The 21,543-nt window shown below is 47.2% G+C and overlaps 3 protein-coding genes across 6 annotated transcripts in view; 1 reads left to right on the forward strand and 2 right to left on the reverse strand.

The window, feature by feature from the left end:
• sos2 (son of sevenless homolog 2 (Drosophila)) overlaps window positions 1-13,056 on the reverse strand; it is a 27,869-nt gene extending 14,813 nt beyond the window's left edge. Inside the window, exons 1-5 of one of the 2 annotated variants that reach the window (XM_076023359.1) lie at window positions 12,043-13,056; window positions 2,403-2,528; window positions 1,114-1,245; window positions 717-881; window positions 329-535 (exon numbers count right to left, since the gene is read on the reverse strand). In XM_076023359.1, coding sequence (XP_075879474.1) covers window positions 329-535; window positions 717-881; window positions 1,114-1,245; window positions 2,403-2,528; window positions 12,043-12,126 — 714 coding nt within the window. In that variant the 5' untranslated portion in view covers window positions 12,127-13,056. The remainder of the gene's footprint in view (window positions 1-328; window positions 536-716; window positions 882-1,113; window positions 1,246-2,402; window positions 2,529-12,042) is intronic. The other variant, XM_076023360.1, reaches the window with a different exon arrangement.
• dmac2l (distal membrane arm assembly component 2 like) overlaps window positions 1-21,543 on the forward strand; it is a 373,839-nt gene that overhangs the window by 350,621 nt on the left and 1,675 nt on the right. Inside the window, exons 1-2 of one of the 3 annotated variants that reach the window (XM_076023365.1) lie at window positions 20,955-21,234; window positions 21,319-21,422. In XM_076023365.1, coding sequence (XP_075879480.1) covers window positions 21,328-21,422 — 95 coding nt within the window. In that variant the 5' untranslated portion in view covers window positions 20,955-21,234; window positions 21,319-21,327. Of the gene's footprint in view, window positions 1-20,954; window positions 21,235-21,318; window positions 21,423-21,543 lie in introns of those variants that run through there. The other 2 variants (XM_076023367.1, XM_076023366.1) reach the window with 2 other exon arrangements.
• Window positions 13,729-20,577, reverse strand: l2hgdh (L-2-hydroxyglutarate dehydrogenase). Its single transcript, XM_076023361.1, has 10 exons — window positions 20,416-20,577; window positions 18,889-19,004; window positions 18,581-18,732; window positions 17,496-17,627; window positions 17,237-17,399; window positions 16,573-16,607; window positions 16,321-16,488; window positions 15,745-15,902; window positions 15,414-15,545; window positions 13,729-14,716 (listed from the first exon to the last, which is right to left on the reverse strand). Exons 1-10 carry the CDS (start codon window positions 20,505-20,507, stop codon window positions 14,521-14,523), a joined length of 1,344 nt encoding a protein of 447 aa, XP_075879476.1. The 5' UTR covers window positions 20,508-20,577; the 3' UTR covers window positions 13,729-14,520.

Genomic DNA, 21,543 nt, shown 5'->3' on the forward strand with positions numbered 1-21,543 from the left:
GAACCGGACTGTTTGTTCATGAAGCTGGATTTAGACTCGGCTGGCGGCAGGCAGAGCGACACAGTGCAGGCATTAGCGAGCCGTATTTTGGAGGCTCCTCTTTTAGTACAACAGCAGCACGCCGGTTCTTTTTTTGCAAAAGTACCGGTAGGCAAAAAATAAACAAAGAAAAAATAAAAAATTTAGGAAACTGATGAAAATGACAGAAAAACAGGGCAGGTTCTGGCACTCAGAGCGCCTGCTAGTGGCCTTTTCAGGTCACTTCCACCGCAGCCAAGGTCCTGGAGGAACTCGGGTTACGTTCGCCTTTCGACCACCGTTTGTTCACCTTTGGCGTGAAGATTTTGGAGTTGGACAGGAAGTGATGGCGGAACACTTTGATGATGAGGTCAAGCTCGCGCAGGTACTGCCGCTCCTCGGCGATCTCCAGCCGCACCAGGTCGTCGTACGTGAGCTCGCCGGAGGACGACGGCTCCTCCGTGCACTGGGACATCAGGCCGATGTCGTCCTCCTGGTCGAACATGTCCATCAGCACCTGCGGGCGGAACCAAAGGAGGAATTTGGAGGATTTTTTTTGGAACATATCTTTATTTTTATTTTTTTAGTCATACATCACAAATTCCAACTTTTCGAGATCCCCCACCCACCAAGTCGAGATTTAAAACAAAAAAAACAACAAACAACCACCGACACCCTCAAAACAACAACAGCCTCACCTTGTCTGCGCACATGGACACCTTGATGTCCTGCTGGCTGATCTCGTAGTGCCGTATGTTGCCCACGTAGTTGCCGGCTAGCTTCAGGATGTCCGCCGATATGTATTCCAGCACGGCCACGATGTACAGGGAGACGTGGTAGTCCACTTTATAACCCAGCACCTCCTGCGAGGGGAGAGGGGAGAGAGCACAACGCCGGGGCTGATCACCCGTCATTCCTTTTTCCTTTTAGAGCTAAATGACATCATCAGCGTTTCCCAGAAGATTGTGAAACTCTCTGGCACCGTGCGGAGAGCATGAGGACACAAGCTTTTGTTCGCTGGAGAGAAAACATTTGGGAGCTTCTGAAGACGGCGGCCGGACAGCCGGACGGACGGAGCCGCGGCCGGGGCTTCACCTTGAGCAGCGGGTGAATCTTGTCCACCGGGAGCAGCAGAGGGTTCCTCCTCTTGCGCTTCTCGATGGCTGACTGCGCGTCGGCGATGGCCCACTTGTCAATGGGGTGGGGGAAGGTCTTCTGGACCCGCTCCTGGGGAGGTCAGGAGAGAGAAGTGTCTCTCAGAAAAATGGAGAATCAATATTTAAAAAAAACAAAAAAAACAAGAACATTAACTTGAGGCAGTTGACGGTGGGTCAAGTCAGCAGCTTCCTGGCCATCAGTGCTGCATTCTTGGATGATGGGAGACTCGAGTCGCACATTTGAGGACTTGAGACTTGCTTGACAAACACTGATAAAAGACTCGACCTCACTTGAGACTTGACTTAGACTTGAGACAGAGGACTCGAATGGACTAGACTTTTTAAAATTAAATATTTGCATTTTTTTGCAAGTTTTTTTGTGATTACGTTTGAAAATGCGTTTTATTTTGAAACATAATCGGGTGATTTTACAGTTCAATGCACGCTGCACGCAGACCAACAGCGGTCAACAGATCAACAGATGGGCAGCAGCAACGGAGGCGGCTGGACCAAGAATAACTCAATTTGGGTTGAAGGATTATGTTGTCGATGACGCTCTGAAGAAGAGACCAGCGGTATGCAAGGTCTGCAGCTCAAAAATCAGTGACGCAACCACCACAACTTCCAACTTCACCTGTCGCGACAAAACCCACAAAGAAAGGTATGCTATGTGAACGCACCTTCTGAGCTGGCTGTTATGTCTGTCAGAAAGCCAACATTTGCTAATACTAACTTAACGTGGCTAGACAGCTAAGTAAGGTACTCAATGAAATGTCCAATAAAAGTGTCTTTAGCCAACTCGCGGGTCTGGCGGGTCAAATTGGTCAAACCTTACCTAGAAAGCTAACATTTGCTGATATAAATCAGGTTAAGTTTAAGATATGCATAACATCAACGTAACGTCATATGAAGTCATTTCCGTTTAATGTGGAACCTGGGGTAGGTGATCTGATTTTTCTATGACTTTTGCTTGACCTGAGCAATGACTTGACTTGACTTGCTTGATTCTCACAACAGTGACTTGGGAAATTGGTTGAGACTTGAGGGTTAAGACTTGCGACTTGCTTGCGACTTGCACATGTGTGACTTACTCCCACCTCTGGTTCTTGGATAATTCATTGCACCAGGGTGCTCGACTGGAGATCGACTTTCGTAAAAACAAAATTCGAAATGGAATTTTAAAAACGGGATGAGTGATACTGAAGTGAAGTCGTCCGTGTTCCTCACCTCCACATCCTGCACGGAGCGAGGCTGCGCCACGCACAGTATGTTGAGCAGCTGCAGGATCAGCTCCTCGATGTGCTGCAGGGCGTCCTCCTTCGCCAGGAGGTTGGGGTGCACCTGCTTCTGCACCTGAAACACACACAGCAGGACAGCAGGAGTCAGAGGGGAGCGGCAGCGGTTGGAGGGACGCGCCGCCTCCCATGGCTGTTGCATATTTACGACCGTCTCCTCCAAACCCTGCACACAACAAAACTGTGGCCAAAACCACAATATGCAAAACTGGAGTTCCACACCTGGCATGACGCTCGGCTCGGGTGCCGGCACCGGCGCTTGACGTCAGCGCAGCGAGTACAGACAATGTCTGAACTCCTCTGGCTCATAAAACAGGGTCGTCATTGGCCCTCGTTGCATGTTTTGGCACATGGCCTGCAAATTATACGCAATTACGGAGCCAGCTGCTGACCGTCCACGGTTTATCATAAACATGTCACTTTTTGTGTCCCTTTACAAGTGTGTGAAAACCCACAGGCAGGGACCGGGAACTCCACGCAAACAGTTTAACGCATGTCTGTGGTTGATTTTTGTTGTTGCAAATTCGTTCTTTATGGTTCATTTTTGTGTCTTGATGATGTCACAAATGTTGTTGCTAGTGAGGTGTGGAGGCGGAGCACCGCAAACCACCCCACACAGACGCACACCATCGGCAAACCGAGGGCCTTCCAAACTCCCTGAAATTTGTCGTCACGCAGGCCGTCGGTTGAGGTGCGAGTAAAGCACCTGGATGGGTTTGTGGTGGGAGGCAGGAGGGCAGGAGAGGGTGAGGGGGGCGGAGTTGGTGTGCGGATGAGACTGTGGGAGCCGCTGGAAAAGGGAAAGTGGTGGAAAGCACACACACACACACACACACACACACACACACACACACACACACACACACACACACACACACACACACACACACACACACACACACACACACACACACAAAAGCCAGGCCTGTTTGCGTGCCGGTGATGGAATTACCCTGGCGTACAGTAAAGCGGGGCATTATGATGACAAAACCGTTGCCCCCAGATGGAGGAATGCGAGAGAGGAGAGTGAAAAGGTCAGCGCAGACGGCCCCGGCGCTCGTGCATTCCTGCGCTCTGACGGAGCAGAGATGCGGCGGCAGCGCTCAGGATGTCCTCTCGCGTCTCCAGTACCGAGCCTCCTTCGCTCCGGAGAAACTTCCCAAAGAATTCCCAAAAACCGGAGCGGGGAGGGAAGGTTGCGGGAGAGAGGGAGGGAAGAAGGGAGGGAAGAGGCTGGAATTCAAACAGAACCAGGAGGAGGGGGGGTTGGCTTATAAAGGAATCCCACCTCTCCTGCTCCGACTCCTGAACTGAGCTTGTATGCTTTGAAGAGAGAGAGAGAGAGAGAGAGAGAGAGAGAGAGAGAGAGAGAGAGAACCTGGAAAACGTGAAGCTGCAGCTCAGTCACGTTTCCGCACGTCACTCCTGCTCCTAACACTCGCTCACAAGACCTGTCGCCTCCAAATAAGACAGGCAGAGACTCTGCCTGGGGAAAAAATAAAATTTTGTGTGTGTGTGTGTGTGTGTGTGTGTGTGTGTGTCAAAGGAGAAGTAGGTTATGACATGTGTCCTCTCAAACACAAATAAACCAAATTCCACAGGACACCAGGAGCTGTGAGTCACCAGACTGAAACTACAGGGGTTTCCCCGACTCCATTCACAGAATAGTTGCTTGGCTTCGCAGAGGCCCTCGTCAAGCTCACGCGTCCTGAGTGCGTGCGTGCGCGGCGTCGGCACGGGTAACGCAAACACACGCGACTTGGTATCATCTGAATGGAAAGCACGACAGCCGGTTCAGTATAAACACAAGAGAAATGCAGATTTTCTTCTCTCTCTCTCTCTCTCTCTCTCTCAGCGTGGCCACATCCTCAGTCTCAACTCCGTGTCAAACAGCAGCTTCAAGTGGCCCAAACTGTTCAATATTCTGTTCCTGATGGACTTGCCAAGGACTGAATTGTCACTTGGTGTCCATGTTTCAGCAGTGCTTACATTCCGTTCCAGGTTTTATACAAACTCACATAAACATGACCTCTTTTCTTTTTTCTTTTTTTTTTACACTTTAAATTCTACTCGACGAACCAACAGTAACATTATGTTTGTTGAAACCAATAAAAATTGTTTCACCTTTGAATCTTCCTTTAAATCAGACATGGGCAAACTACGGCCCAGGGGCCATATGTGGCCCAATGAGCATTTTAATCTGTTCCGCTCCACAGAAATTATATTAATAGTAAGTAAGTAAGTAAGTAAGCAAGCTGTATTTCATCCATTTTTTCAGTGTTTTCAGAGTCATTTCAATAAAGAGCTAAATACTGTGGGGCTTCAAAGACAGATTTTGTTGTAACTTTCGTTGTAACTAAAGATCCATGTTTTCTACATATCCCATAATATATTTTTTCTCTTATGATGTGGTTTACCAAAACACTCCATCCATCTGCTGCTGCTGCTCCTGACCCGTCTGTCAAATTCTAGAACCACATTGTGGCCCACCAGTCGTAAAGTTTGCCCACCCCTGGTTTGAGTGAAGCATCATTTCCCTCACTTCCATCACTGGTAGTTAAAAAAAGGACAATCTTGTCAAAACTTTTGGCTTAATGGACCCACGTGCATGAATAAGCAGCCAACACTGAAGGGAACACTGACAGGCCCACTTCCCGTCCACAGTGTAGGAAGAATTACATTTTCCTCAAATGGCTTCTGTCAATGTTTCCTCTCCACATCTTTAAGGATTAGCAAAGTCTCCTGGTTTTGGAATTAAATTTGACATCAGAAATGCAGAAATCATGAAACGATATCCCCCCCCCCCTCCCCTCCCTCTCCAAAGAAGGAACAAACACATGTGCTGCCGTTTGTCCCTCCCGGGCTTTGGTAGAAACATGGCCGACGACTCACCGTCACGGACTGAGAAACTGACTCATTTTGGGCAAAGACGACCAAAACAATGACTATGGTGAATTTGGCCAAACACACTAAAAGCGACCAGTGAGACTCTCTGGACTCCTGGACGCCACTCAGTCATCAGTCAATGAATGTCCCTCACTTTATCGCCAGTAGTGGCAGAATTGGCAGGTTTAGAACAATGAGGAGGAGCCGAGGAGGGTGGGGAGAGGGGGGGGGGGGGTGTCCGTTGCGTGGGGTAATAACAGATTACAAACTCCTCGTTATAATAAGAAGGGTGGAATTATTGTCAGGGGCCAGTAATTATGACTTATTGATGTCAGCTGAGAAAGAAATCTATTTGCCGCGCCTGCCATCCTGGGAGCAACCTCCTGTCGTGTGTGTGTGTGTGTGTGTGTGTGTGTGTGTGGGGGGGGGGGGGGGGGGGGGGTCTAAAGGCGAGCGAGGCCGAGCGCAGGTACGACTGCGGCTCGGTGTATTTACTGGAGCGCTGAAACTGGAGCCCGATACGGCTCACACCAGCCGGCAGAGTTACGCACGCACCGCTTATTACGCTGCTACTATCATTGGTGTCAGCTGTTGCCACTTTTCCTCCTCTGGTAGAAAGCGTCTTAAAATATCTCCAGCTATAAACCAACAATTCATCTTCTGTGATTGTCCCGATTTTCCCCCCCCCACGTGGCGTTTCCACTCTATTCTGCTCATTTATTAGGAAACTTGGATTTTTTATTTTTTATTTAAACGTGACATTCGACGTTTTGCAAGAAATTTCATCTAGATCAGTTTTCATAAGTTATTCAATGCTACTCATTGGCCAAAGTGGCGCGCTTGCGTTGCCGACCGACTATTTTACCAAAAACTGTGACGGGGACGTTTGACAGTTGTGCTTCGCGTGGACGTCGGCGCGAAGCGACCGCCCGTCACATTGATTCCATCCCCCCTGTGCCATGTCGAGGTGTTCAGTTTCATGGCTCAGCTCCATTAGGATGGTGAGGCCAACACACACAGGAAGTCCCAGCGCTACCTCACAACCCCCCCACCCCCCCCACCCCAATTCAGCCTAGTTTTCTAGGACCCCCCCCCCCAACACACACACACACACACACACACACACAGAGGACAGCAGACCATCGCAGTTGACTGAGACGTATTGATGCGCACGTGCACACGCACTCACACACACACTTCAGTTTCACCCATGAAGCCTTTCATAGGTGAAGATGTTAAACCAGACGTCGGAAACCTACTAAAAAAAGTGAGTGATAAGAGTCCCCGCTGATGTTTTTTCCTTCACCACCAGTCGTCACCGTGGCGAGCAGGAAGATTTCTCGAGAAAAAACCACCAGAAATCTTTGCTAAACTGGCAGAAGAATCTGCCGACGGACACATTCACATTCAACCCCCAACCCTTCTGATAAACAGCGTACCAAGTGTTTGCTGTTCAAACAAGGCAAAGGCATCAGCTTGAGCCAGAGGCAGTTACACACACGCACGGTGTGTTCATCTACAACACTGTGAACCTGCTCGGCTGGAGGCGGGTAGTGGTGGTGGTGGTGGTGGTGGGGAAGCAACAACAAAACATGCTGACGTCGTGAGAAACCAAAACGAAAGCAAGCCGGGTGGAAGGCAGCAGGTCAAAGCGAAAGTAAAGGAGGGAGAAAGAAAAGAAAAAAGAAAACTGATGGTTCAAGTGGGGGGAAAAAAGACACACACACACACACACACACACACACACACACACACACACACACACACACACACACACACACACACACACACACACACACACACACACCTCCTCCTCCTCTGAATGTCCACAACACAGGACGGGTTGTGGTGGGAGGCAAACCACAAAAAGAAGAAGTCACCCTGAGAACCACAGAGACGAGCAGGATTTGCTGATGGATAAAATCAAAATGTGGGGGAAAAAGGCAGAGCACAAAATTTGACTTTTGGACTGAACGTTACTTCAGAAGATACACACGTTTAGTGAAAAACACACACTCACAGTGGGTGTGAGTGTGGCGATGGTAATATGGAGGCAATAACAGAGGACGGCCCAAGTTATTACTGGGTTAACGTTTCTGATTCAATTATTATTCTCCAGGCTGTGTGTGTGTGTGTGTGTGTGTGTGTGTGTGTGTGTGTGTGTGTACGCTGCTACATCACAGGCTCAGGTTGCAGGTAATAAGGCTTCTGTGTATGTGTGTGTGTGTGTGCACACGTTTGTTTATCAGTGTGTGTGTTTGTGTGTATTAGTGTGTGTGTGTGTGTGTGTGTGTGGGTCTAGAAGTGGGGGGTGGGGCCTGTTATTATACCCGAGCATGTGTCACTGTTTGTGATTCATGCCATGACATCATCTGCCATTACGACCAGACTGTCTGGGGAACCACAGGGCAAGAGATCAGCCCCGAGACAGCAGGCACACACACACACACACAAACGCACACGCACACTCCTATCACACACACACGCACGAGGCAAAATGCTGTTGACACTCAGGACAAAGACTGAGACACATTAGTGTAGAGAAATGTTTAGACACACACAAAAAGGAACGCGGACGCAGCTGACGCACCGCTGCAGGTATCAACACACGCACATGCGCACACGCACACGTACGCACGCGCGCACGTCCCGACTTGCCGTGGCGTCACAAAGGCCACGGTGGCCGGTGGTCACGCCACCGTCGAGCGGCCACACTGCGACCCTGGAGTGACCCGACCCGACGACCCCTGCTGGCCTGCAGCCACCCAGCCTCCTCCTGAACCCTGCCTGAGGACACACACACACACACACACACACACACACACACACACACACACACACACACACACACACACACACACACACACACACACACACACACAGGACAGGAGGGCGGCTGGGGGACGGCGCTGCCCAGGTGACTCCTGGACCCTCGTTAGCAGGATGGATCTTTAGATGTCAGCTCTGTGAATGCAGACTGAACGCACTGTCGTTTACGCTCAGGCTTGAAAACGTGACTTTTTTTTTTTTAGGGCTGCAACTAACGATTATTTTTGTTGTCGACCAATCGATCGATTATTTTTTGGATTAGTCGTGATGATCTTCTTTATTTTCACCACCTATTTTTGGACTTCTGTTGAACCAAACTTGATAAATCTTCACACCTGTGTTACTGTTGTACTCAAATATCAAAATAATGACAGACAAAGCATTTATCTGAGACATGTTATATTTTTCAACGTAAAATAGGCATAGTAATTCACTACTGAAAGGTCGGATGCAATGTTTACCTTAAGCAGATTCCCTACAACTTAAATATCGAATTGATATGATCCAAATAACACAGCTGCTGAGTGACAGGTTGTCGACTGATCGTTGCAGCCCTGGTTCTGAACTTACAGGAGTTACTTACAGCCTTATTTCAAATCGTGAGAGCTTTTCTTTGCGTCATGGCCAGCGCTTCGGCAGCCTCGCAAGGTTAACTGGCAGAGAGTTGCATCTCTCGTCGGGTGAATAATAAGTCAGACTGAACCGTTTAAGTTGCAGATGTTGGTGCATTTACCTCCCAAAAGGACCAAATTAGGGCTGAAACCGTTCTTTACAAGATTACTGACCACTATTTGATCGCTGCAGCCTCGGGCCAAACCACCGCGAGAATCAAGCTTATCATTCTTTTCCAATGCAACTCAACTTGCACGACATTCGCATTGGACAGACTGCTTCCGGTCAGGCCATCCTGAACTGTGACTGGCTGACAACCTGAGCCGTCAGCCACCCAAAATAAATGACCAGGTGTGATGAGACTGCAACGAAGCCATTTGGACAGTAGCAGGATCATCGTTGAAGATGTGAAACTTGTCTGTCGGGTTAAACTGATAGAAATAACTGTCGTGTTACTATATACGTGAGACTTTCTGCAGGACGCCAACTACTGGAGGGTTTGGAAGCACGGCGACCTTTTCGAACCTTGAAGCCGTTTACTGGCCTGTAACTAGTGGAGACACGCTGACGCTGCGCTGCTTCTGCTGGTTGCCGGGAGTAAACGCAACAGCCTTGAGGCAAAAAGGGACAATGTTCACCCTTTTTTTTCCCCCCTGCACTTTGTTTTGCCATCCGAATATCAAGTTTAGAATAAGCACATCATAGCAGGGCTCAAAGTCGTCCAAAGACGCGCACCTTGTCCAGACGGTTGCACGACAACACGGCTTTTCCACAACTGCCGAGCCCCCCCACCCCCCCACCCTTAACCCATTAGTGCTCCGGAGTCTCGGGGAACGTAAACACACATAAAAGATCCTGAAAGGGCCTGGAAGGTTTTACAAGAGCCGTCTGAAAAAGAGAAAGCGGGGGGGGGGGGGGGGGGGGGGGGGGGGCGTCGCATCGCGTCGCGCACCTTCCAGCACGGAGACAGCGACGGCTTGGCGTGCAAAACTAATGGAACAACAAGGCGGCGGCAGAGAGGCGCCGACGGTGAAACACTGAAAGACTGCGGAGCGACGGGAACTCTGGGGTTTTGATGTGGCCCTCGGAAAACAGGCGGTGGAGCGTTTGGCCACGTGCAAATGAAGGGACGGACACAAAAAGCAAAGAGTCAGGCGGCAGGCACACTGAGAGATGAAAGGCAGAAGCAGAGATGACGCAAAGAAAGAGAAAGAGGTGGCCGGTCGACTCGAGAGGGGAACTCGCAGGGTTCAAAGCTGCTGACCGAGGAGACTGAAATCCTCAACGTTTCATATCCTTTAAGTTTCGATGAGCTTCGACAGAACCGGGGTTGCGTTTCTTCAGAAGAGGGAGGGAAACGTGCGAGCGTGAGCGCGGGCGGCTCTTTGCAAGAAACGCCGCCGCGCCGTCAAATGGGGAACGACAGACACGGACTCTCGGCCCATTTTACACACACTGTGTGTTCAATGAAGACAACATTCCAAATGAGGTTTTGACACGCACGGCAGCTGTGGGAATCTTGCTGTTAATCAGCGTTTTCTGTCGAAGCCATCCGTTTTCATTCCACCCCCCCCCACCCCCCTGAAAAACAAAAACAAACAAACAACCTCTCATCCCGTCCGCAAGAGATGAACTCATTTTTTCCACTTTTTTCCAATTGTCTTTCATATTTTCCCTCCCTCTTCTCTACATTGCAAATTGGAAGACGAGATTGCAAGGAAACGGCATGTTCGGGGTCATGAGCCGTCGACTCTCACTAGGACGATAACGTTGAACCGCGGTATGTGTCAGAAACTGCAGGGAAAAAACCACAGAAAATTTACTAGAATTACGGTTCTTCATTGCGTCAATCATTCCAGTAAGACGAGCATATTCCGTAACAACAACAACAACACGGCCGTTCACTCATTCTGCATTCAGGTTCAGGCGAGGATCGCTGCCCATTCACGCGTCGACGTCTCACTCAGAAATTATTTTAACCGGGTTAGCGTTGGAATATCGCCGCACTCGGAGTGACGCTGACCTAAATGCGATAGAAAATGTGGTAAAACTAGGCATCGCTTCTCAAAGCAGGATTGCAGGAACCTGGCTACGCACGGTTTTGAACGACTTATGAAGAGGACGCTGACAGATTTGGTGAATTCCTGCGAAAAACATTTTTGTGGAATCTTATCTGGGCCGGGGTCAAGAGTGTTGCTTGTGACCAATTAAAAATTGTATGGGAAAAAGTTTGGGAACTGTGCGGGCCTTTTACTTTTTCGCTGGCTGATGAAATGTGAACATTTTAAAAATCCGGCGGAATAAAAAAAACAAGATGAAAAAATAATTACAGCAGGGGTGGGCAAACTACAGCCCGGGGGGCCAAATGCGGCCCGATAAGCTTTTTAATCCGGCCGCCAAACTTGTAGAAATGATCTTAATAGTGAGCCATAAAATAGCTGTATTTTATCCATTTTTTCAGTATTTCACTTTCAATTAAAAGAGTTCATTTAATTTTTTTTTATTTTTTATTTTTTTATAAAATAGCTAAATACCAAGGGACAGATATTTTTTTGTAACGTTTTTGTTCATTTTCAGTTGACATTAAAGCACATGTTTTCTACATATCGCGTGATTTTTAAAAAAAATTTTTTTTTTGAAGTGTGGGTCACCAAAAGACTCCATCCATCTGCTCCGGCCCCTCTGTCACATTTTAGAGTCCACTGTAGCCCACCAGTCAAAAACCTTGCCTACCCCTGAATTACAGTTAGGATAAACCAAACCCAGAAGTGACATCAGCGCAGGTTGTTTTGAAAAATGTCATCCAATCAGCACACAAAAGTGACGAACGTTTAACAACTTCTTCAAACGCAGCACAGTGCAGAGATATAATGGGGAACTGGGCTGAGAGAATTGGGGAATGAAGTCGATGTGGACGCTTTTAATTCGCAGATGACGGCAGTTTTAGCATTGCTGTGTATCCAGCGTGTATTTGGTGTGAGGTGTGCAGTTTATATTCCAGTGGCTCAAACGTTACAGGGGGGCACTTACTGTTTTGCCAGAATGAATAATGGCAAGTTTCTGATACGATGACTCCGACTAGAAAGTTGTTGAGTGGCCAAGAATGAAGCAAAAGTTTGTTGAAACAACGTGAAGCGACAATCCCCACATAAATGAATCACAGTAACGTGTTTTCAACGGCCGCGGCGAGCGTGTTTGGGACTTTGCGGTGGCGCTGAGTTTAGAAACACAAGCCAAACGGTTACCTTTCGTAAAGCTTGCACGAAGAGGCCTCTCCATTTGTGACTGTTCTCGTCACTCGAAAAGTCGTACGTCTGCTGGGGCTGCATTGCTGTAGCGGCTCCTGGCGTTGCCGTGATCCGGGCTGAACTGTCAGCATCGGCCCCGGATAGATAGTCCTTGTGGGTGGGTCAGTCCGGGGCAGGCACGGTGGGGTGGGAGGAAAAAAAAAAGTCCAAATGTCCTACCAGCAAATACGAAAATTGTCACTAAATTGCGCTGTCAACACGCTAGTGTTGGTCCACACGGCGTAAAAATGGCTTAAAAAGAAGCACATGTAGCTATAAAGTTGACTCGTTAGCTCGGTGGCTAGCCTGTCGCTGCTGCCGCTGCTGTAAACACGGGACAGCGGCTCACTGGGGAGCTACGGGCTAACAACAACGCTGCTAAGTGTCACACTTGCAGCTTGGCGATAGCGACAACAACTTACAACAGGCACATCAAATACGGCGTCAAGTCACGACATTGAAGCCCGGCTTGTCGCCGGCTAACCGCAGCTGCAAGCTACGTTTGGTTATTTGCTGTCTATAAACACCTGTAACGTTAGCGGGCTAGCGTTAGCCGAGCGGCTAACTGCTGCTACAGGCTGCTACCGCTGCTGCTGCCGCCCGCCGCCGCTGGCCTCAATGCGCTCCCGAGGTTTTTTTTTTTTTTTTTTTTTTACGTTGTGGCACACGACCCGTTCGGCTCCGAACAAGGCACACTTTCTCCGGCGCTGCTCGCTTCACATTCGGGCATCTTCTGTCTCTTTTGTTAAATCCCCGAGGTGATTGAGCGCTAAATCCAAAGTGAATCCCGGCGAACGGCGAGCAGTCGGAGGCATGTCCGAGAGCAGCTTGGGCAGCCGGAGAGCAGCTCGGGCTGTTTTTTGGTTGGCTCGGACAAGTCGAAGATGTTCGCACAAACTCCGCTGCCTGACTGTCTGCCGCTGCCGCTCCGTGTGCGCGTCCGCTTAGGCACGCACGCACGCTGCGTGGTTTCACATTTTATTGGACAGAAAGGGGGAGAAACCATGGCAGGACATTTCTATCTGGTTGTTTCATGTCATGGACACAAAACATAAAAAGAAAAAAAAAATCACGGTTAAACTTAGCCTTCGACTTACTGGCTTTAACGTGCAAGTGTTGACAAAAACACAGTTTTAACACTTTATAATTTGCTGATAAGCACGAGTACTCAGGTACGGCCGCGGGTTTTTTTTTTTTTTTTTTTTTTAATTATTAACAAAAACACTAAGAGACTGGTTTTGCATTTTTTTTTTTTTTTTTTTTAAATATTTCAATACAAATTTATTGCTGCGCTTAGGGTCACATACGTTTGTTTACTGCAACTCCGCCCTCTTGTGGACAAAGCGAGTATGTGCTCAACGTAGGAGGAAATTGGCAGCCTTATATAAAACGTAATATGCAAATACATTTTTTTATATCTTTTGTAATAGTTAAAATTGGTGAGTAAATTTTCAATCTAAATTAAAGTGCAGTAGGTTAAGATCCTGGACAACATATTGGTCTTTATAATTTCAATTCTTATTCAAGTCACACACCATATGCATAGATAGACATACATTGTATAAGATGCAATTTTGTGCAATGTCAGGATTTGCATGTTTCCCAGTCACCCAGCGTAACACACAACACCACAAAACAAGTACATTTAATATTCAAAAATATGTATTTTGTTGGCAAACAAAATTCACATTCATTTCTTCATCAACTGTTTTGAAGTAAAAACATGATTCATTTTCCAGGAACCGGAAATGTTCAGCGAAAGCAACATGTGAAGCGTTTAAAAGGGACAGCTTTACACAGACTCTTGTCGGTTTGTGTGAAATTAAGAATCCAAAACATCAAAAAATTTTGAGGTAAGACTAAGTAGTGTAAAATTAATCATTTTTACTCACAGAACTGTCCCAATCAGGTACATCCTAGTTGTGTTTAGATACTGGGCCTTATAATCAAACTCGAAATTAAGATTAAGCTTTTTTCTAATTCCATTTTCTTTAAATTAAAAGAAGCCAATGAAATAATTCTACATAAGAATAAAAACTTTGAAACGTTTCAAAGTACAGTCAAGTATCAAAGCTCAAAAAGTAAAAACGAAACAAAACCCAAGCACTTTGCTGTTAGACTGGCAGAAAATGAAAGTGATAATTGAATGACTCAAACGTTTTCGACTGAAGCAGAAACCTTCTGCTCACAGTTCACAGACTAGCAAACATGAAATAGTGGTTTTTAAATTCCCTGACAAAATAGTTTAATGAAAATGCAATGAACACAGGCAAAAGATTTGGTTTGAAAAATGGAAGATACACAGGTGTGTTTTAAGGCTGGCTCTTGATGTCCGAGTCCTCACGACGATGGGAGACACCGAGGTAGTAGCAGCAGCTCCAGGCGGTGGTCGCCACATCCCGCCGCAGGCTTTTTCTTTGGTTGTCCCCTCCGTCCCTAGAGGCTGAAGCGGCTCTCCACCTCGTCTGCGATCATCTCGCCGATGGCCAGGGAGGAGGTGGCGGCCGGCGAGGGAGCGTTGCGCACGTGAAGCACGCGACCGCCCACTTCCCCGACGCCGCCGTCAAACACAAAGTCGTCCACGAGGTTCCCGTCCCGGTCGAGGGCCTGAGCTCGAACCCCGGCGGGACCCCTGCAGGAGGAACAGCAACACTGGTTGACTCCACTGTCTGCACTCTCTGGCACTCTCTCCAGTAAGACCAGTGATGTTGGGAGTACTCCATAAAAGTAATCCAACCACTGATTACCGATTACTCCTTAAAAAGTAATCTAATTATTTTTTTGTTTTATAAGTAATCAATTACGAATTATTTTAGTTTAAAAAAAAAAAAGATATACAGTTGAGAGTGTCTTGTTTTCTGCACATAACGCACAACAAGCCACAATATTCTTTGATTCAGACGAGATGAACTCAAAATAGTGTTCGTATTTCCAGCTATCAAACACAACCGCTGTTTTTTTCTTTTGCTGCCGCCGTGCTTGCTTCGGTGCGTCGTCGCATATCAACGACGCTGTAAGCACGGCTGCATCATCAATCTGCGACATCGCTGTTTTCTGTTGTTTTTCTAAATTTGTGAAATTTTTTGGGATAATAAGAAATTTTTATCTTGCTAAAATACTGCAGAAAACGAATGGAATCATTACTTGATGAAGTAATTATCGTATAATTACCAGTTTTGCCAGAGTAATCATGTTACATTACTCTGTTACTAAAAAAGTAGTTTAATTACAGTAGTGGATTACTTAGTAATAGGTTGTTCACCAACGCTGCATAAGACACAGTAACACTGGGGGTGTCGGGGGGGTCGGGGGGGGGTCTGTTTGTATACCTGAGGACGTCACTCAGCGAGATCTCAGGGATGTACCTCTGCAGGAGTTTCACCTGCGCACCGATAAAAACCCCTCGGTACATCTCCCCCATTCCATAAGTGATGTTCTTCAACACCAGCTTCTGAAGGCCTCTGCAGGGCGGGAAAAGACCAGGATTAGACCATCAGTTGGAGAATAACTTTGAGAATAAATTTGCCAGCCATCATAAAGACATTCAGAGACACTTCTGCTTGTCATTATGGCCAGATAGGACAAGGGGGAAAAAAAAACAAACAGTCAAACTGAGATCATTTCATATCTGCGGGCCAAAAACTGAAGCCGCTGTTGCACCTGAATGAGAGAGCGTCGGCAAAGTCCTTCACGTTGAAGTCGTACACTCTGTAGCCCTCCCGCTTGAAGGCCAGGACGGCGTTGGGGCCGAGCCAAACGCTGCCGTCCATCCTCGGGGTGAAGTGAACTCCCAGGAACGGGAAGCGTGGGTCGGGAACCTACAGGAAAATTCCCAGAGTCACGATAAAGCATTGCGTCATTAAAAGAGAAGATGGAGAAGGAAGTTGCAGGAGATCAGGAGTACAGAAGGAGCAACTTACTACAAAAAAAATAAGGAATTAAGTCTTGATCATGAAAATAATTTGAGATGACACAAAATGCAAAAACTGAAAAGTAAAAAATGAATTCAAATGTTATTCGAAGATTATAAAGTACACTCAGCTCAAAGGGTTAAATGGTTGTTTTTCAGATTCTGGTGACTTTTTTGCGTAAGTCTGAACAGGAATCAGCAGTAATTTGACCTTTTTTTCCTCTTTGTTTTTTTTTAAGGTTTCATTCGGATAATATGAAAACCTTGAGCACGACTCTCACAGCATCTCCACTGTGTCACTCAGCATTGCTGTTCTTCAGACTCACAGGGTAAATGTTCCCTTTGACCAGATAGTGTTTCTCTGGCTTCAGCACCAAATAATCTCCTCGGAACGGGACGATGCGCGGCTCCCGACTGCAGCCGGATATCTGCGACAGTCGGTCAGAGTAAAGGCCCCCGCAGGTCAGCACGTAGCGGCACCGCACCTCGTTACCCTGGCGGAGTGACAGCACCGGTGAAACACACAACAGCCTAAAAAAACCACAACATCCACACGCTTTGATCCGCAGGTGTTTTACCTTCTTGTCTCTGATGGCGATCGGATATTTCATCCCTGCAAATTAAACGGGGGGGATTAAAAAGAAACAAAACATAACACTGGGTTAAACCAGGACTGGGCAAACAACAAATGTCTGATAATATCGGCCCGATATTAGCTTTTTTTTTGTAATATCTGTGCGTATCGTTATCGGTTTTTCCTCCGATAATGAAAACCCGATAACGCCGAGTATCGCCAAACGTGCATGAATAATCACGGCTGCTTGTGGGGGTGCAGGTCTTGTTTTTGCTCATGTTTAGCAATGGGATAAGGACTGAGTGTTTCTATACCTGCACTTTTGTTTCCTTTGTGTGCACTTTACCTTATTTCCCGTTCCTTGAGACAAAATGTCAAAAATAAATCTTGCACTTTTCCATAAGTTGAAACAGTGTTCTTATTTTCTACGGATGTTCTAAGAACATTCATTTGTGGAATGCATCTGGTTAGGCATCATAATAAAAGTAATGTGTTAATTCCACGACAAGAGCTAAGTGATGTGGCCTAAAAAATGGGGGAAAATGCCTGCATATATCGGTTGTTATCGGAATCGGAAATGAAGCGTTTGGACGATACCGGCTTATTGGATATCGGCAAAGTCAGTATCGGACATGCCTAGTTCACACAGTGTGGAGAGTCTCTTTTACCCTCTGCGCTCCCCTCTGGGCCCTCCTTCGCCATGGAGATGTCGTTGACCTCCGACTCGGTGACCACGGTGCCGCCGGCCTCCTCAAAGTCTTTGCCGTACTGGAGAGCGACCATCCTCCAGTCCACGATGCCGGTGTACGGCGAGTCCAGGGCCATGATGCCCTGCGGGGGAAGCAGACGCTGCAGACCTCAGGACGGACAGACAGACAGACCTCCTCTCCTGAGCTCCGGCGCGAGCCTCTAGACGGATGCTCTCACCCTGCAGAACGGCTCTCGCTCGCGGATGCCTTTGGCGTCGACGACGCTCAGGTCGCGGACGTTGTTCTTCAGGCCGCGCTCGTACAGGGCCTTCAGCCGGGGTATCTCCTCCTGCTCCACGGCCACGATGAGCTGCCAAGCAAAGGTGAAAAAACAGTGACAAGTGTTGCCGTTAAAAAGAGGGAAGACTGAGGAGTGAAATCAAATTAAAATAAATAAAAAAAAAAACAGTGGGTAAGGTAGGTAATGTTTTGAGATTGATATTCAACATTTAACATTAAAAGTTGATTACTGAAGTGATGGATAATGGTCAGAAAAGTGTGCTCAGTGTCAAAAAGGTATTATAGTAATAAATTGGTAGTAGTACAGTAATGAAAAGATATGAACATTATAATATATAAGCTATAATAAATGCAGAATAGACAGAATAACTTTATTTTTTTTAAAAATCAAGTTTTTAAAAAATGAGTGAGACCAGATAAACTTTGGAATAGAAATCGGTAGATAAACATTGGTTGATTTGATTAAACAGCTTATGATAAACTCTTCAGACAGGATTTTTTTATTTCAGTTTTATTCACAAGGCCACTGTTACCCACCTACAATAGTAACTTGATCACATGGAGGAATGCTGATTCTTATGGTTTGCACTCAAACGATTACCTGTTTTTGGGGAAAAGGGGTTCTGTCTACTCTGCTCCTTCGACTCACAATGTGTTGCAAAAAGACCGGAAATTGACTGAGCCCATTTCTTCGAATGCCTTCACATCCAGACAAAGTGCACCTGACACAACCTCCTTGTATTGTAAATGTTTTTTTATATTTGTACTCCAACTGTTGACTTTAAATTGCTGTAATTTTTAAGTTTTGCTGCCTCTTGGCCAGGACTCCCTTGGAAAAGAGGTCATTAATCTCAATGGGACTTTCCTGGTAAAATAAAGGTTAACTAAATAAAAAAAAGATAAGAAAATGAACACATACATGCACACACTATTCAGTCAGAATTTCTCATTTGCATTTTGCAGCACAGTTTAAAATAGGCGCAGGGCAAATGTCGTGTCGAGGTTCATCCCGACACTACTGACCTTCCCGCATTTCTTGTACGGCAGTCCTTTCTTGTCGCAGTACTCGTAGGCTAACGTTGCTCCTCGCACACACAGACGGGCCTTGAGGGAGCCGGGCGTGTAGTAGATCCCGCTGTGAATGACGCCACTGTTGTGGCCACTCTGGTGCACAGCTGGTGGGCCAGAAAAATGGACAAAAGAAATATATATGAATATATTAAAGTGTTTTCTGTGACTGCAAACATAATGTTTTCTCTGAAAATAGCACCATGTACTCATGTGACCAGGGAACAAAAACCACAACAAGAACTGCTCCGGGCTCAACCCACCCAGCTCCTTCTCCTTCTCCAGCAGGACGAAGCTGAGCGACGGGTGCCGCAGGATGAGCTCCCTGGCTGTGGCCAGGCCCACGATGCCGCCGCCCACCACGGCCACGTCATAGGTGCTGCGAGAGGAGAGGTGAGACAGGCGACAGACAGTTCAGATGACGAGCTGCTGATAACAAACAGGCGGCGGGTCGCTCAAAATGCCGAAATCAGCGCAGGACATTCAGGCCAGTGGTTCAACGTCCAACTGTTCAAGCAGCGAATGGACCTTTGAGACTAATCAACAGACTGAACTGGCTTCCAGTTTAACCTGTGGGCCGGTTTTGCACTGTGTGGTGTTGTGCTGAATCCATGTCAGGGTAAGAGAGAAAACTAGTGCACACATCAGTGCTGGATTTCACATGAGGGTTTTGCAAAGAGTTGGAAATGCTTGAGGCTGCTGCAGGAAGGTTCTGGATGTGTGTGTGCTTGGTACACTGGGGAGTCCAGATGTTGGCTTAATTTCACTCTTAAGAAACAGATCCATGAATGGGAAGTGCTTCAAAAGGGGTGGAGGGAAATCTGAGCGCAACAAAGCAAAAGTGTCTGGTAGCAACAACAGCATTTCAGTGTTGCAACAAACAGCAGGAAAAAGCTGCTCCGCATTCAGACGGAGTGGACCCTACCACCAGATTGTAGACATATGTGCAGCAGGGCGCCGCTTAAACATTTAATCGGTCTCACGATTGTTGGTGAAAAACACCTCCATATCTCCACTGCTTTCGCTGCGTGAGAGGTAAAACGGTTACTCTGCGCGAGTTGCAAAATCAACATTTTTCAGTTTACTTTAAGGTATGCCGATGAGGCGGGGGTGTTGTTACGTAATCTGCATGCAAGCAATGGTCCTGAAATGTAAATTCCAGACGGTGGAGGGACATGAGGGGAAGTAGTGTGGATCAGATGTCAAGATAGAAAACGTACATGAGATGCAACTTCCCGCCCTTAAATGTCCAAAAGACCTCAGAATGTAGGTTGAAGGTTCATATCAGACTTTACAGAGGGGCCTCACAAGGTGCAACCCCCGCTGCAGAGTTAGTGGGCAGCAAGTAATGTGAAACACATGTTGCATGCGTGCACGCCGGCATAGAGGTGCATTTCACACAAAGTACGACTTTGCATTCAAATCACGACTTAGAGGACGAGACGAACTAAGGAGACGGACAGGTGACTGCACGCATGACTGGAACAGGCATGTTTATGGAGACACAACTAGAGTGCCGTGTGTGTACAGAACGTCTTGGGGAAGGGTGTGTGGTTGAAGCTGTTACGCAATCTGGTTCTGGGTGAAGAAGCGTCCTTGGACGTGTTGGATTAATTAAGAAAAAGTTCTCTCTTTGACAGTGTGCAGACGCCACCTTGTCTCAGCATGGATACAAGTCAAAGTTAACCTGTTAACAAAGAAGACGCCCTTCTAGCTGGTCGAATGCACCTGTTAGACACCACAAATGCAGCAGATTGAGACTCTTCTGCTCAGTTTCGTCTCGTCCTTACCTGTGCAACTGCCTGACTGGAACGTCCTTCAGCAGTTTGGGTTGCGCTGCTCCGGCAACCCGAAAAAACGCGGCGCTTATTGTTCGAAACATCGTCCTGCTTCACTGCTGCTTCTTCATCCTACAACTGTCACGAGAAACCCCCCCTCCGACTTCACTAGGCACTTCCCCCTCCCCGTTGTGAGCCCCCACCCCCGGCGCAGAACTCCTGCATCGATGTATTATAAAACTAGACACCAATGCGGCGTCGAGCATTGATTCCAGTCTCTGACCAGTGGCCACGCGTGGTACTGCACGTAAAATTCCCTTCCGGTTTAAAAGAAATTCCTATTAAAAAAAAACACACAAAAAAACCTTAACAATTGAAAATGTCAGACACAAGTCTTTGATTATATAAGTCCTGTATATAGCTGTTTTCGAACGATGTTTTTTTTTGTTAAGCTGAGTAAATACGTTATAATACATGTGACGTCATCATGATGAGCGGAGACGTGAGAACGCAGGCGCGAGCACAAGTCAAGAACGCTACTGCGCATATTCCAAAGTACCATAAACAGGAAGTAAAGCGGAAGTCGGGCAATGAACTGATATTTGCGCGTTAAAGCGTTGTTTTTACGTCCCTTACGAATTGCCTAGGGTCAATTTTATTGTAAATACGCACACGCGATAGACGCGGTTTCACCTTTGATTTTCCCTTTACTCCGTCCCCTGACCAATAGGATTCCGCGTTTTGCCTGACGTCATAAGGTCGAGGACTCACTCTGGCAATGGACGCGGTTCGTATGTAAACAGTGAGTGTTCTCCTGTTGGAGGGCAGCAGGTGAGAAGTCCTGGGCGGCACGGCACCGGCATGTCGGGTCGGAGCAGACTGTTCATTTGACCGAGTGCTTTGTTTACGTTGCAGCGCAGAGATATGAGGATTTTGTCGAGGGCAGTGCAGTCAGCCGTGGCTCAGAGGGAGCGCGGCCGCAGACACTTCTGGGGCTGGCTCAATGCAGTCTTTAACAAGTGAGACAACGTTATCCTCACGCGATGACGTGACGTCACGTGATCATTCACACGCCTCACATCAGTGTAGTAGTTTACATGCAGTTTACTGCACCCCATGTTGAGGAAGTTCCGTCTTTTT

The sequence above is a fragment of the Nelusetta ayraudi genome, unplaced genomic scaffold, assembly GCF_046127955.1.
Source record: "Nelusetta ayraudi isolate G7.1 ecotype Tasmania unplaced genomic scaffold, CSIRO-AGI_Nayr_v1 ptg000015l, whole genome shotgun sequence".
NCBI lineage: Eukaryota > Metazoa > Chordata > Actinopteri > Tetraodontiformes > Monacanthidae > Nelusetta > Nelusetta ayraudi.

Coding starts and splice junctions, on each gene's coding strand:
- l2hgdh (XM_076023361.1), bottom strand. CDS start 20,507: ATGTTTCGAACAATAAGCGCCGCGTTTTTTCGGGTTGCCGGAGCAGCG. Junction 17,400..17,495: donor AGCGAGAGCCGTTCTGCAGG/GTGAGAGCATCC, acceptor CTTCCCCCGCAG/GGCATCATGGCCCTGGACTC. Junction 16,608..17,236: donor CCCAGAGGGGAGCGCAGAGG/GTAAAAGAGACT, acceptor TTTAATTTGCAG/GGATGAAATATCCGATCGCC.